General features: G+C 45.8%; 1 protein-coding gene across 12 annotated transcripts in view; it reads left to right on the top strand.

The window, feature by feature from the left end:
* Positions 1-4,767: 4,767 nt before the first annotated feature.
* Positions 4,768-15,965, top strand: part of mymx (myomixer) — a 30,517-nt gene continuing 19,319 nt past the window's right edge. For 6 of the 12 annotated variants that reach the window (XM_078931558.1, XM_078931553.1, XM_023963088.2 and 3 more), the window contains exons 1-11: positions 4,768-6,117; positions 6,535-6,609; positions 7,352-7,513; positions 10,220-10,366; positions 10,773-10,964; positions 12,679-12,765; positions 12,848-12,966; positions 13,039-13,153; positions 13,225-13,302; positions 13,376-13,491; positions 15,198-15,360. In XM_078931558.1, coding sequence (XP_078787684.1) covers positions 5,590-6,117; positions 6,535-6,609; positions 7,352-7,513; positions 10,220-10,366; positions 10,773-10,964; positions 12,679-12,765; positions 12,848-12,966; positions 13,039-13,153; positions 13,225-13,302; positions 13,376-13,491; positions 15,198-15,360 — 1,782 coding nt within the window. In that variant the 5' untranslated portion in view covers positions 4,768-5,589. The remainder of the gene's footprint in view (positions 6,118-6,534; positions 6,610-7,351; positions 7,514-10,219; positions 10,367-10,772; positions 10,965-12,678; positions 12,766-12,847; positions 12,967-13,038; positions 13,154-13,224; positions 13,303-13,375; positions 13,492-15,197; positions 15,361-15,965) is intronic. The other 6 variants (XM_078931554.1, XM_078931552.1, XM_078931560.1 and 3 more) reach the window with 4 other exon arrangements.

Raw genomic sequence — 15,965 nt, 5'->3', positions numbered from 1 at the left:
AATCCAGGCCTCAAGGGTCGGCTTCCTGACTGTCTTCCAGAAATCCTGCTGCTGATTTCCTGGATCAGGTGTGTTTAGCCAATAAGGAGCCTCAATGGCAGGATGGTTGGAAAACATGTAGGACACCGGCCCTTGAGGCCTGGATTTGGGGACCCCAGGTGTATACTGTCAGCAGCGTCCATTTAGACAAACTTCTTTGCCAACATTTGCACCCAAATTTCAATTGAATCGGTTCGGTTAGTTCAAAAGGGGCCCAAGTCCAAGAGGTTTGTTTTTCCAGGAAAGGATTTTAATTGCATAGCTTAAAGGGAGGCTAAACCAAATAATTGATACTTTACCCAGATTTAGCACCAGTTCATAGCTTACAAATGGTATAATATGAAGCACCTCACTTTTTTAATTTTAGAGGACTAGCAAACTAAAGTCTCTGGACTTCTTGAATTAAACAGGGGTGCTGCCATATTGGATAACTAGTGCTGCCATTTATGGGATAAAGCTAAACCCATGCAAGAGAGGCCCAAGTCCAGGAATTTGCATTAATGCATTTTAAATGTCAAGCATAGTCAAAACATTACAACAGACTTGGGACTTGGGCCCCTTTTGAACTAACCGATTCAATTATTTACTAAAAACAGACTATTCAATCTATATTTGCAAATATAATGAACATCGAATTAGACTGTTTTTGCAGAGGATTCTGGGAAATTTCTAGGACACTGGATTTTGGAATTTGTAGATACTGACAGCTTTAAAAAATGGCGGCAGCTGAATGCAGCTGCTGCTGACCCTATAGGCGATGCTTGGAGCTGTCATTCCCAAATAGTAAAATAAGATAGCAGTAGTCATTATTAGTTTACATATATTGTAATAATGTTATGGGTTGTAAATAGAGTCTATGATGTTTGGTGGGGGGTGGGCACTGGGGTGGCGAGCAGGCGCCAGTTGCTCCCATGCATTTTACATCTGCAGTTGTCACTGTCCTTTGAAGTGGCCGGTGCGGTTGACATCACTCCTCAAGTGCATCATTCTTCTAAGTTTCCAACATCTGACGAAGGCAGTCACTATCTGGGGTTGGTGGTGGAGCGCAGCAGCTTTATGTCATCATCTGGAAAAGGCCATAATATCAGCTTTCAGGCCAGAAGCAGTGTGTCGTCAACATCAGGACACACGCAAAGGTGGGCGGTGCACAGAAAAAGCCATCAGATCAAAGCGACACCTAAAATGATCTGCAACAGATGCAGGGAAGCGCCGTTTTAACACGAGGACTGACTGAGAACTGTGGGACAACAGGAAGGTCTTCAGAGGTAAACATCATGAGGAAGGTGGCAGAAGTCTGACTGCTGCTCCAGATCTAATCATCTGTTTCTCAGCATAAACATGTGAACAAACTTCATTTATTTAGTTGTTACGGTAAAATTTGATATCTTTTAAAAAACTAAACTGGATGCCTTTATTTTTAAATATCTAGGCTTTTTTGTGTGTTTTTGTATACTCCCATTATGAAAATTACTAATTTATTTCCTGCAATAATGACTACATTAACGTAATAATGATTGCATATACATTATAAAGGTGCAAACCCCGTTTGACCAAAAACACCTACCACTGCTGTCAATGATGTCAGAGGGACAAAAACATCTATTTTCCACCGTCGATGCAACTGTTTGTGCATGTTGTTTGTAGTTTAGTTAAGTCAATGAGGAAAGGCTCATTTATTCCTGAAGACCTTTTTGTGGAATTCAATTCAATTGTATTTGTGTAGCCCAAATTCACAACAACAGTCGTCTCAATGGGCTTCGATTGTAAGGTAAACATACAATCAAAAAGCATCATAAATGCATAAAATTTCATAGGATAATACTGAACTTTAGCCAAACAGACTAAACTAAACTGGGCATCCCTTAGACCCTCCTTTGAATTTTTTCGAATTCTTTAATTCAAAGCACTTTGAATTGTACAAAGACAATTCAAAGTGCTTCACATAAAACATTAAAAGCATTCAAATAAGGAGAGACATTTAAAAGATACATTAAAGGAAGTTTAAAAATAAATTAAATTGCAATGTTGCTCCTGGAAACTTGTTTAACCCTTGTGCTATCCTAGGCACGTTAACATTGGGAGTGGGGTCATCTAGACCCACTAGACAGTGCTCTGAACCTTTTCTCTTCAATGATTTGTGATCTTCACTGGCGTCCATGGATTACATGAAATCTTTCCACCTTTGTCATGGTAGGGAGAACACGTCAATGGAAGGGGGGGGTCATCCAAAATGGGACAAGGGTTACACAGACGGACATACAGTGGGAGGAGCTCAACGTGGGCGTGGTTAAACGTTGAGCCCCGCCCCCGCTCCGCAGCCTGCAGCCAGGGCTAGTTGGGGACAAACTAATTACACTCAGGGGCCAACGGTACGGTGTAATCATTTCACCACCGGAGGGCAGACAACATTTTCTGCGTCTCTGCGAAAGCAAGGACCGTGACGACGGCGGCAGAAATGGAGGCAGAGCGGGTTCCTTTGAGGAGAAAAGGCTGGATAAAGTCCTGTGCCTGATTTGTAAGCAGGTGAATGAAATGCTCAAATATATATCAATATAAATCATCAGTATGTTACAGTGACGGGGGAGTTTGTAAAAGGAATAAATGATGAAAGTAGCAGACATTGTTTATCCAGAGCGAAAGAAAAAGTTTGAAGAAATAAGTCTGTCAAACGACACAAATACTAGACGAGTAGAAGATCTGGTCAGTAACCTCCAACCTGGTTAAGTGTACAAATGACACTTGGTCATTAAAGTTATTAAAAACAACTTTTTCTGGTTATCCATTTTTTTCCCACTAAAAATTGCCCCCCAGTCTAATATCAAGTTCTTAAAAAACTGTGAGAAGCCCTGGTTTAGAGATTTGTCCTGTCAACAGACAGACTGAAATGGAGCATATTTTAAAAATAAATAGAATTAAAATCTATTTAAGTATGCTCTACCTTTGATTCAATCAATTTGATTAAAAATTGTGTTTTTTTATTTCAACAGCTGATCACAGAACAGCCTCCATGAGCAGAGAATGACTGGAGAACATGGAAAAAACAGCTTGAGTCCAACAGAAGCAGAGAAGTTTTACACAGATTCCCTCCTCCTTCCTGAACCTGTTTCTGCACCCTTTTATGGAAAAGGTTTCCTCATCTCCCACCAGATCTTTAGGAAGTTTGTCTTATTTTTCTTTCCTTCAGGAATCAGCTTTTAAAAAAACCTTCATTTGATGGACTTGTCCTTAAATAGAGTGCTGAAATAATCAACATAATAGACTTAGAAATCATACTTGGCAGCTCAAGGATGCAGATCAAGGTGGGAACATATTTCTCTTGACTGTTATTTTATGTCAAAAACAACTTTAATCAGATATTAGGAGAAAAAACAAAGACACTAACGATGTCTGGAATAAATGCGGCTGGTGACCCTTAAAGACCCACACCAATGAAAACGGTGGAGGACATATATAAAGAATACGGAGCAAATAAAACAGCCACCGCACGATGAAGAGGTAGAATCTTCCAGATTTCATGCCGCCGCCCATTTCTTTTTTTGAAAATCAAAATGGTATCATGACGGTATCATGATGGTATCATGATGGTATCATGACGAAATGGGGCGGGCACAGGGCGGTAACAGCCAGTTCACCGGCCAGCAGCAGCGGCTTGGGCGATGTGTAAATGTCTCCGGACGGCGACCGTCCATATCAAGTGAGGCCTTCAAAAAAGCAGACCATTCTGCACAACCGGTCATCCACAACCCAGATATTCAGCACAGTTTCTAATCTTGTTACTTTACTCATTTCTAGCCAACATGCCTCCAAAATACCCAGCCAGGGCAAAGCCCCAGCGCCAAGGAGGAAGAAGAAGGCCCCAGCAGTCCAGTCAAAATTAAGTTGAATAAACTTAATTCAGTTACATGTAACCAATTGAAGTGAGTCATTTAAGTTGGATCAACTTTTTACTTTTCAGAGTGAGGAACCATCTTAAGTGAAGTTGCGTCCAGCTGTAGTATTTAAATTGAATCACCTTAAATTTATTAGGTTGAACCTAAATACATAACATTAAGTAAGACCAATATGATTCATTTTTGTTCAAGTAAAGCTACCTAATCAGGTGGAAATCCTTTCCATAATGTTTTTATGTTCATTCCATGTGAAGGTTTTTTGAGTGTGCTGGTTCTAATCCATCCTTTTTCTCTGTTGAAGGGTGGTCCCAGCGGCCCTCAGAAACTGTCAAAGTGGTTCCAAATATGGTCACGTCTGTTCAGGTTTGACCTAAAGAAGCTTTCCAAATGAACAGTGCCGGTTTGAGCCCGCGGCGGCTGTGGTGGTGCGGCGTCACTCACCCACCGCTGTGAGGAAATGTCATTTCAAAGTTAGCCAAACCTCTGGAACTCCACCCAGCCTGCCTTTCCAGAACACCACCCAGTCTGCGCAGAATTCATCGGCACAGCGTTGAGGATGACTTCATCTGCGCGTCACGACTGTGGCAGTGGAGCTCAGTGTTTCTAAAACAACACAGATTCTAAAACAGGGACGTTTTCCTGCTTTTCTGAAAGATTTCCTCCTGTTCACGGACCCCTCCACCTGGGGGTTAAGCCAGGGGTCACGGGGGGGGGGGGGGGGGGGGGGGGGTAAGAGCTCCTTTTTAGGGAAACACTTTCACCAGCAGATTCTCATCTGCTCCCTCCCTCCAAATACCTCTCTGCCCCTCTAAAGAATGCCCCCCCTGCCATTCCAGTCATTCAGCCCAACATTTGTCCCCCTGAACTCGGGTATCCTTCAGGAGCCGACAACTGCCCCCGCCATCCGGCCACACTTGTCACGCCAGCAGGTTTAAGGAGTCTTCCAGAGACTGTTTACCCAGCTGTGGGCCGTGACAGCTGCCCCCTCAGACGAGGAGGGTCCAGACCCGACCTCCGAGGCCCATCCTCTCACCTCCTTAAGTCTTTGTGTGCTTTTGGAGTTGGGGCAAACCCCAGAAGCTCGGGGCTAAACCTGGTCTGCAGCTCAGAGAGGGGGTGCTCTGATAGCTCCTCTGCTGTTCCCCCCGCGTCTCACAGGCGGCCTGTCAGACTGCTCCTGATCCTCCTGACAGCAGAAAGAAAGAAGGCCAACCAGAGGAGGTGGTGACTTCATCCCTTCTCCTAACCAACCCTCCTCCTCCTCCTCCTCCTCTTTCCCCTCCTTTCTGCTTCTTTTCCTTTTTTTCCCCTAACTTTTGCGCGGCTCAGCCCGGCAGCATGCCAGTCCTCCTCCTGCTGCGCTCCCTTCTTATCAGGCTGCTCAGCAGCAGGCTGGCAGGCTCTCTCCTGCAGTTCCTCCGCAGAAGTCTCTCCACCGGAGCTGCACACCTCGGCACGGCGTTACGCCACGTCTGGGAGCGCGTTCGATCCCAGGAGTCAAAGGAAGCGGTTCTGGGCTGCGTGCTGTGCATTCTCAACATGCACAAGAAGGTGGAGAACTGAGCTGCGTCCTTCCTGTCTGCCGACGTTCCTGCTGGGCAGAGACTCAGGGGAGGATGTGACAGACGCTTCGCAGAGACTCTTTTGTTGGACACTGGACATGTCTGAAAGCATCATGAGAAAGGTGCAGCCCTTCACCATTGGGACCAAGCTGTCGGCTCCCCCTGTGCCCAAATGCCAGGAGTTTACGCAGAGGAGATTCCTGCCCACCGTAGACCTGGACAGCTGTGGGTTTCAGCACAACCTGAGCTCGCTCTACCTCAGCCCGTCGCAGGTCTGCGCACACGACCCCCGTCTTTCCTCACCCACTGTCATCACGCCGGCAGCCCCCGCTGAGCGGGAGCACGTGGCGGGAGACGACCTGATCCAGAACGCCGGCTCTGCCTCCGCCGTCTGCAGATCCATCAAGAAGATCACCATCTCTGAGAGAACAGACAGACCGGGGAGGACGACCGGAGGGCCGGGAAGGCCTCGGCTCACAGCCCCCTCCTCTGAAAACAACAACAACAACAACAACAACAACAACAACAACAACAACAACAACAACAACAGCAGCAGCTCATCAGAGCCACAGCTGCCCAGGATCCTAGGAGTGAGCTATGAGAGCAAACCCAACTCTGAATTCAAGGTACAAAACACACAAAAGGCCTTTTTTAACACTCTGGGTTATGTTTGAAAAGGGATTAGAAAAAAATTTTCATTTGTAGTTGGGAGACAAGATTATCAAAGTTTACGTTTTAAAGTGATTCATGTAAAGCACTTTGAGGAAAATCAATGAGGAAAAATAAAAAAGTCTTTTTATTCCAAATAAATTGAAAAAAAGAAAGAAAAAGTAAAAATATTATTACTTTATTCTCATGATAAAGTTAATTAATATTTTATTGTACATAACTGTTCATTAAAAGGTTATTTTTCAATATTTGGAGACAAACTTTTCAGTGCAGACTCTGTTCCAATGGTTTTTCCTGACATTCCTGCCCCAAACGATGCTGCTTTTACATGTGATTCCATTTTTTCTGAGTGTGATATTTATATTTATTTTCAGGTTTTACTGAGTAAAGAGATCCAGGCTGTGCAGGGAGAAGCCAGAGAGAGGCTGAGCGGAGAAAACTCAGTCCAGGTAATAAGAGCTGGAACGTGTCGACAGCAGTTAAGATTTTAAAACATTTTTAGTGGGAGCAGTCTGTGACAGCTGGATGCTAGTTATTATTCTCTAATGAGTTCCTAGAGTGAAAAGCATCGAACGCATTTTGAGTTGGAAACGTTTCTTCCAGAGACTCACAGACTATTATTATGGAGGGAAATCTGCTGGTCGTCTGCAGCGTCAATCTGCTTGGTTCGGTCTGATCTGGGCTGAAGCGGGTTGTGGATGAACCTCCGAAGGCTTTTGGAGCTTCATGTTTTCCAGAGCTGACTGGAAAACATGAAGTCAGGGAGGAAGTGAACAAAAGCGAGAGCGGATGGTCAGAATAACACTGTCACAGCTCATTTCCTTGGTTTTTCTCTTGGGGAATAAGGAAGAAAAGAAATGATGGTCAATCGTTATAATTGCTCTACATTTGTTTTGTCTGTATTTTTAAAGCAAACAGACAAAATGATCATTTACAGAGGTGTCCCCCACCTTAAATATATCATCTGGAGGTGATTTGTTTCCATTTGGAGCTAAAAACATCAGACTGCTCAGGATCTGCTTCCGTCTTGTGCCCAGATGTTTCCTGAAGGTGGAACAGCAGGAAGGCCCGTCCAGAATTGTGCCACTTGTGTGCATTTCATTTTTTTTTTCTTTCACGTTTCAAAAATGTTTTTGTCTTGTATGAAAAATCAAACTGCTGGGATGTTTTAACACGTGTTTGCCGGTCCAGATTCCAGCACCTGAGCGGAAAACCGATGAGCCTGAAGTGACGGAGCGCTGCCCGCCCTCCCAGGATGAGGTCCTGGACGCTGCTGCTGCAGCTGCTGCTGCTGCACTTCAGGACGGCCGCTTCGCTCAGCCAAACTCACTCTTCACCAAGGAGGCGCTGCAGGTAAAATGTCACTAAACTCCATCCAGAAAGTTCCGCTGAGATGTCATCAGCCTCTGTGAAATTAAAGGAAGATTAAAAAAACATCAAGTTCTGCTGAGGAAGAGGAAGCTGCCGGTCACATGACCCTCCAAGCAGAAGAGAAAACCAGCTCTGCTTCTTATTTTGTCCCAAGAACTGTGTGAGCTGTGTTAAGCTGGTGGAGGGAGGGAGGGAGGGAGGGAGGGAGGGAGGGAGGGAGGGGAAGCTGCCACAAGCAATTATTTAGACATGAGGTCATTGTTTGGCTCCATCGCTTCACGCCTCTGGCTATGAGAGGCGCAGCCAAGCAGCGCAAGCGCATGCGTTATCTCATAGCTGCGTCCACCAGAGCTGACGGAGACGTTCAGAAAGTTTGCTGAAGGAAGGACAGTTTTGCACAGGTTCCTCTGAAGTTACCACACAGCAAAGAGTTCCAACTTTGTTCTCAGATATTTTAGCAGGTTTGAAGTCGTTTTCTCTGCTCCACACCTCTCCAAGCTTTTCTCAAAATCTGCACAGTGGAGAATTGTTTTTGCGTCAGATTAGAAAATGACTATTAAAAAGGAGTTCAAATTGTTTAGCTCCAAACTCTTGACAATAGAAAAACTTGATTTGCGACTTGATAAACCCAAGATTTATTGTAGTTTTTGGCTCAATTTTAAGGATGTTATTTTAAAATTCAATAAATGTTAGGCTGACACTCATTATTAGTATTTTAAAAACAAAAAAAGTGCTTTATGAGGATTTATTAAGATGGACCAACTTGTTTTAATAATTTCCCTTTGCTCATATTTTATTCTAAAATTCAATTATTATACTTTTGTAATCAAAATTAATGACAATTAGATTAATTAAAGCCTTAAAAATTCAAATAATTTGCCTAAAATAGCACCAAAAAAGTCATTATTGGGCTGTATAACATCCAACTGGAAGTCATTCAATTTCAGTTCCTTTTTTACTTCTGTTCCCTTTTAAAGAACTCCTTCATTCTGGAATTTGATCTTTCATATGAGATGTTTTGTCGTCCAAATGACTTGCTGCATGAACAGGTCGTTTTAGTCATTTCTAATGATTTGCCTCTTGTGGCAGCGCATCCAAACGATTGGTTTCCAAACTAAAACTTCCTTTTGGACATGGCAGCCGAAGGAAACTCATTCATGTTGAAAGATTAGCAACTTTTTGGGCAACTGCGTTGCATTTTTTCAATATATTTTTAAGTGTAGCACCCAGCAGGGAATGGCTGGTTTTACGGAGATTTGCTGGAGTGCGAACATTTGATGACCATACTGTATATTCCTGCAGTATTATATTGCTGTGAAAGTGGAAGTGAGATTTCCAGGGAGAGACGTTTAAAGGCCTCTAATGGTGGAGGCTGAGCAGCGAAACAGGTCGCCACATGGAGAAACGTGGCTGTGTGTGGATGCAGCTGTTTCTATGAAATATCTCGCCTTTCACTGTTTCATTTCCTCAGCGACCCCCCCCCCCCCCCCGGACCTGTCAGTCCGAAGGTTTTTTCTGAACCACTTTAACTTTGGATGGAAATCAATTCAAAGTGTGTAGATTGGGGCACTTAGCTCTTGTTTTCTCTAAAACGGTTGGTTTAAACCTGCTGGAATGAGGTTTTTGAGCTTTGACATCCTCAACAGGGAATCCATGTTGCTGAGAGTTGTGTTACTCACACGTTTGTTTTGAGTCTTTTGTGTTCCTCCTCTGAAAACGTTTGACTCTCCCTCTGTGGCAGTGAGAGCTGAACGCAGGCATAAGGGCCACGCTGCTCGCTCGGATCAACAGACCATTGTTGTGGAGAGCCAGCGGAAGAAACAAAGGAATCATAGACTTCCTTCATGAGGTCATTCTGATGCCATGGGAGTCGGTGTGAGCAGATATGGGCAGGCCTGTTTTGTCAAGCTCTTTTCCTTCTGTTCAACCCAGAAATACCTCTGCTGTCAGGGGCTTTGTGGAGTTAATGACCCCGTCATGTGATGAGAAACGACATCCCGTTTCCATCTGGCACAAAGCCATGTGTCATGTGCGGTCTTGATGTTTTCCTCACTCTAAAGCGGTGTTACTGTAGATTCTCTTATTCTGAATTAGTACTGAAACACAGCTTTGATGACGTCATAATGACCCAATTGCGTCTTTGAGCAGTACTTGACACTTGGAGCTGTTTGCATGAGCAGCGCCACGAAGAAGAAGACAATAAATAGAGTCCAGTTTTGCTGATTTTTATCAGCTGTGTGACTCATGCAGCCCGAGATGCAGAAGAACTGGAGTTGGTTTACTAGTCCTCAGTTTTTCCGATCTAGGTGGCTCATTTACATCCATGCAAACAAACAGGCGCTTTCAAAGACTCTCTGGTTTTGGCCAACAGCTCTGGCCCTCTCGCTCCACTCAAGGCGCTGCCAGAAAAAGCTCCTCTGCAAGAAAAAGCTTTACGCAACAGAGCGGGGGTCCCGGCCAAGATAAACCTCTGCTCTGCAGAATACGACACGAGAACACAGGCTGTTGGGGATGCGACAGGAGCCCCATCACGCTCCCATGCAGAGGAGATGATGCCTGACCAAACTTTGAAAGGCTATTTTTTTACTGAAAAACATCCATAAATGTGTGCCAAGTCACCTGTTGACTGAGCTTTTCCCCAGTTTTCTGACTGTAAACAACACTTTGAACTGTTTGTTTGGGATCTAGGCAGAGGCGTGGATTAAAGGCAAGCTGCAGGATTTAAAGGATGGGTGTGATGTTCAGTGCTGCCCCCTGCAGGACCGGGAAGAGGCACCGCAGACGCTTCAGAGAGACCTCAAAGACTTTGAGAACAACCTGATTCAACTCAACCAGGTCTGAAAATCCTCCAGACTCGACTCTGACGACACAAATACAACAGAATTACCAGAGCCAGCACACCAGAGTCACTCATTATGGGATGGAATGATTGTTTTCTCAAGCTGACCAATGATGATCCGACTACAGTCATTTTTTTGCCTTTGTTTGATGCCCAAAGAGGCTCCTTCAGGATAGAGAAAGCGACCTGGAGCTCTCCAGACGGACGGCTCTGTCAGGCTCAGAGAAGTGTTAGGAAATTCTCGGTTGATCATAATTTATTTCTCATGGCCCTCCAGCAGCTCAAACACAGCTGTGATTGTCCTTCAAGGGCGTAGCAAAGTCACTAATGTCCTTGGAAGTGTTAAACGTGCCTGTGCCCGACCTGTGCAACAGCTGACCTGTGCGTTCCCTGTGTCAAAAGCTGGGCGAGCGGCTGATCTGCAAGCCGAACCCCACATCTGACGCCGTGAAGAAGCAGCTCGGCCAGCTGAGGGAGCAGTGGCAAACCCTCAAACAGATGGCTGCAAACCGGACGGGCGCCCTCGCCGCAGCGCAAAGCCTGCAGGAGTTCAACCAAAAGGTGGACAAACTGGAGGCGTGGATCAAAGAGAAGGTGAAACAACACCTTCCTATCCTTTCCTGTTTTCTTTATGCTAAAGTTAAGTGTGTGCATTCAAAGGGAGGAAGAGCAGTTTGATTTTAGTCACATGCACTTTTTGGATTGTCAGAGGAGTCTGCCTGCTTAAGGGGAGGGCAGGTGCGTGTTGCAGTTCAAATGAGGTCATGAAAATGGAACGTACCATTGTTGTGCGTATCGTGAAGTATTTGTAGTGATAATGGGAGTTACGCGCACTTGTGACCTTCAGGTGATGCTGTTATACCGAGTCCTTACGCCACACTCTAGTCACCAGTAAGGTGTGAGCACTGGATCACAAATACTGCATGCACGGGGTGTGCATGTGATACGGAAGTGCCTGTAGGGTTCCAGTGTCCTCTAACATGCCTCTTCCTGATTGGAGAGAGTGGTTGCCATAGAAACCTGAACTCGGACCGACCTGGACGTCTGGCTCCAACATGTCGGCATCCGTGTTGCAGAAAAATGGCGACTTCATTTCGTTGGAACCGGAAGTAAACCATTTTCTATTTGTGACGTCACGCTCGCTCAGTCTTGTCCTCTGATACGGTCTATGGTTGGGACTCACGCGGCGGCGTTCACGGCGAGCATGTGACACACAAAACACGCATTCTTGAACGGGCTTTTAGCACCCACACTGGACTGTCGCTACCTGATACTAGCGCATGTCCGCCACCTGCAGTTGGAAGAGGCTCGGTGTTAACAGTTCAAATCTGGTGAATCTCACTCCAAGCTTTTTCTTTCACAGCTCGATGCCGATATTTGAAAGACTTGGTGTCACAGAATTCCGGCCGGACACAAACTACAAATATTCATTTCTCTTTTGTAATCAATTTTCAAAAAGTTGGCACTTCCGTGAATCAAAGGGGACGCCACCCGTCCGTCATTGTTGTACATACGTTTTGGAACGCATTTACGCAGGTTTATGTAGCCTTTTCATTGAGATCGGTGGCCTGAACGCGCATTTCCAAGCCCGGTGTGAACGTAGCATAAGGCATCGTGGAAAGGCAGGTGGAATTCAGGAAAATAAGCGTGTTTGTTTGAAAAAGCTGCTCATAATTCCTGATATGGATGTAATAATTCATCCCCGGGTTTGTTTTTTCATAATTTCTCCAACCTTTGCAGATATTTTCCTCTCTGTTTCTCATTTATCCGAGCAGCTGCAGTCAAAGTGAGAAAGCTAATGAAGCTCTCCAACCGAAAGAATTCCCCCTTAAACGTTTGGCCCGTAGGAGAATCGACGGCTGCAGACGCTCAAATCAACAGTTGTCAGGATAATTGGCGCAGAAATAGGAGTTGCTAACACAGGAAGTTCGCTCAGTATCCTGAAGACAGTGTACACTGGAAGACATCTGCCTGTTATTATCAGAAAGCAATCATCCCGTGCACATTAGGGCTGTGTTTATCTCTGCTCACGTCTGTGTCTGGCACGGGGGCTCCTGTGATTGATAATGAACCTGTGGGAATGGAGCAGAGGATGCTGCTTATGAAAGCTATGAAGCAGGCCTTCCTGGAAGAGACGGATCTTTCATTAAGTTCAAATCAGCCTCTTCTCTGCGCTTCAGTGAGCTCAGCTCCATCTCTGTTTGGCATCCTCCTCCATCGCAGAGCTAATGTGGTTTCATCCATGCGGCTCTAAAATTAGAATACTGGAGGGAGGGCCATGAACATGGACCTTCTCTGTGTGCTCCAGCAGGAAGAGGAGCAGTGGTTGGGGGACATCCTGGGGGAAAGTGTTGACAAAATGCAGCTGACCAGGAGAATTTTAGATCTGAAACAGGTGAGAGTGGAAAAGCGGCAAAAGCAGCACAGAATGCCCACAATTCTGATAGTTTCCACCCCGCTCTTGCGGTTTCCCGCAGGACGAACAGCAACACAGAAACCTCCACGAGGAGATCAACCACTTGGCCCTGAAGCTGGAGAAACTGGGGAGAGCGGACAGCAGGATGATCTCCAGCAGGAGGAAGCTCATCAACAAAATGTACACTTTCAAAATGCCGCTCTCCATGCAGCAGCTAAAGCTTGAACATTTGACAAAAACCTCTGTGGACAGGTGGTTGAAGGTCCAGTCCCATCTGAAAACCTACCAAGAAAAGCTTCATCTGGCCCTTGAAGTGTCGTCCTTCTACCAGCAGGCGGACAAAGTCCTGCTAGCGATGAACAGCATGGTAATCTGCACGAAGGCTTGCTGACGGGTCCTGAGTTCTTCTTGCAGATTCATTTGTGTGGTTTCTCTTAGAGGAAGAGCATGTCTGCTTCCAAGGAGCTGGACAGTTTGGACGACAGAGAAATACGGGACATCGCCAGTCAAATAATGGTAGGAGAAGATCCTTTCACCTGTTGCACAGGTGCTTGTTTGTCCGTCTGACCTGCAGGCCTGTGTGTGGCAGATCCTGGACGTGAGCGTCTCCCAGCTGTCCAACCTCCACCCCTCCATGGCTGCCGGCATCACTCGCAGGCAGGGTGAGGTCAAGGAGTCCTGGGCGCTTCTTCAGAGAGTTTTCAGGTGCGTCACGGGGACGAAAGTGCAGCCTGGCCAACCCAAGGAGAAGATTTCCAGGTCGTGATTAGCTCAGCACGATAACGTTATATAAAGCTATTGTCAGTCTCAGAGTGATGACCTCACAGAGCTCAGCCCGCCCCCTTTTCAAAGTCGCCGTAGGTGAATAATGTTCTGGCAAAGATCCAAGCTGGCAACACCATTTGCTCTCTTCTCCCCATTAAACCCTGACATCATCTGGGACAGTCTGCCGAATCGGAGAACCACCAGGTTTACAAGGATTTCTTTCCACGTTTATGAAATTTGTAAAACGATTTATTGTTGGTTTAACAGCATACAGTAACTCTCCAGACTTTTTAACCGTGAGGCTGTTTTAGCCACGGAAACCAATGTGGACTTAATGAGGACTCGGCATTAAATCAGTGGCTTACAATTGGAACCGAACTGCAGAACGCAACCTTTCTGAGCGAGGACTGCAGCCCAGAATGGGTAAAAACAGTCTTCATACGCCTTGTGTAGCTGTATGTTCAGACTATTCTCTATAAGCAGACAGAATCTAGAATAGAATAAAAGGAACATCTGCCTCCAATGGGCCGCCAAATGTGGGCGTGGTCCTTAAAGCCCCGCCCCGATCAGCTTCTGATCTGTTTTCAAAGCAGTGGTCTTATCATTATGATGATGCCGTTTTTAGCCAAAATCCAAAAACCTGTGCTGCTCTCTAGGACATAGTTTCTGCAGAGCAGAAATAGGTCGCAGGAGTCAAAAAAATGCAAAATAAAGAATGAGAAAAAACACAAACGTAAGTCACACTTGTGGGCAAAAAGTTCAAGGCTTCTCAGCAAACCCGCCAAATAATGCTGCGTTCTCTCTGAACCCGATTCTAGCGTCAAATGTAATGCCGGTCAAAAAATGGGCTTTTAGAAATTAGACACTCCCGTCGCATGAGGGAGGAGCTACCGTCTAGGTTTCAGCCTCATCGCTACATGAAAACATTGTCTATATTTTATTTACAATACACGGAAGACACGGATGACATCGCCACATAAGGCCAATTTATTTTGAAGAGCTCTACAAAAACATTTGCAATCCTGTCTCCATGTTCATGAGATCAGTCCGAGTTTTCTTGTACGGTGACATTTTTTATTGTGATCTTTACTCGCATTTGCATAGAGAATAATATTGTCTCAATGCAATTGAGAAAAATGTCATGAAGTTCAGGAGGAGAACGATCTGAACCATGTTAGTTATTCTTTTTCTGCTGTCAGTACCAAATACTGATACACCTACAGCGCCCTCTAGCAGTGGTTTGTGGGGAAATAACAAATGTATGTGCCAATAATGATTGTTTAAAAATCTCGTATAAATGGCTGTAAGTGGCACCCCTGGCCAAACTGTTGAATACACCATTTTCTCCAGCGGGGGCCTTTAAAGTTGAATGGAACGTGTAGAAATGGATGACAGGAAGAAGCCGCGAGTCTAAAAATGACTCTGTAGTAGGTCGAGTCCAAAGTTTTTGGACGTCCAGCGTCTCCTTCCCGAGCCTTCGTTGGGCTGAACCCCCCCCCCATGAGGGCAGCATGTCTTCAGGCCCAGCATTACATCATCTCTCCAGTCTTATCTGCTGCTCTCGGTAGCTGTTTGAATCGTGTAGAACCTCCTGTGAGAGCCTGCTGTCAGCGCCGCACTGACCTTCTACCCTGCTCCCCCTGCAGGGGGGCCAGGACTCCGCTCTCCCTCTCCGGCTCCACTTTCACCAGGGAAGATGCTGACCTCCTGACCCCTGACCAAGAGCCTCGTCGCAGCGTGGGAGCGGAGACGCATGCCGTCATGGGAAAGGAGGTGAAGGAGGAGCAGAATCGTCTGAAAGGCTGTGTGGTGAGAAGCCTCGGTGTTTGACTGTGGTTTCTGAGGAGCAGAGGAGAACTTCATCATCACAGCGAGCGAAAGATGAGCTCAGCCTCTGCCAGACCAACCGAATCTGTGGTTTGGAAAAGCTTTCCTGCCAATCAACGTGCTGCTGGTTTTCCATCCTTCCGGTAGTTTGAAGTGTTTATATTTGTGGTAAGAAAAGCAGGACGTCGCTCTGCAACGGTAATGAAGGACGCGGGTACGAGTCCCAACACAAGCTCTGTGGGCTGCTGTAAATCAGGGCACAACGAGCAGCATTCCAGTCATCCTTCCACCAAATCCCATTTTAGTTGAACAGCGGTCTCTCCTTTATCGCGGGAGAAACCTTCTAATCCAAAGGGGGAATCCACAAAGCAGCCATCTTTGTTTTTATGTCCTGTCGCCGTCCTGGACTGAGGGACAACGTTACAAGTTTTCTGTTTCTTACTGCGAAAGATTTCACCCCCGCCTCAGACTTAAAAGCTCCCCCAAATTTGCAGGTACATAGACCTTGGTAAAAACAAATTTATGGGCACAGAACGACCCGCCTCCCCCCTCACAAAAACAAACAACAATGACATGACAGCGGGAGA

The sequence above is a fragment of the Oryzias latipes genome, chromosome 15, assembly GCF_053564925.1.
Source record: "Oryzias latipes strain Hd-rR chromosome 15, Olatipes_Hd-rR_3.1".
In the NCBI taxonomy this organism is placed as follows: domain Eukaryota; kingdom Metazoa; phylum Chordata; class Actinopteri; order Beloniformes; family Adrianichthyidae; genus Oryzias; species Oryzias latipes.
This window is presented reverse-complemented; position numbering and strand designations above follow the sequence as displayed.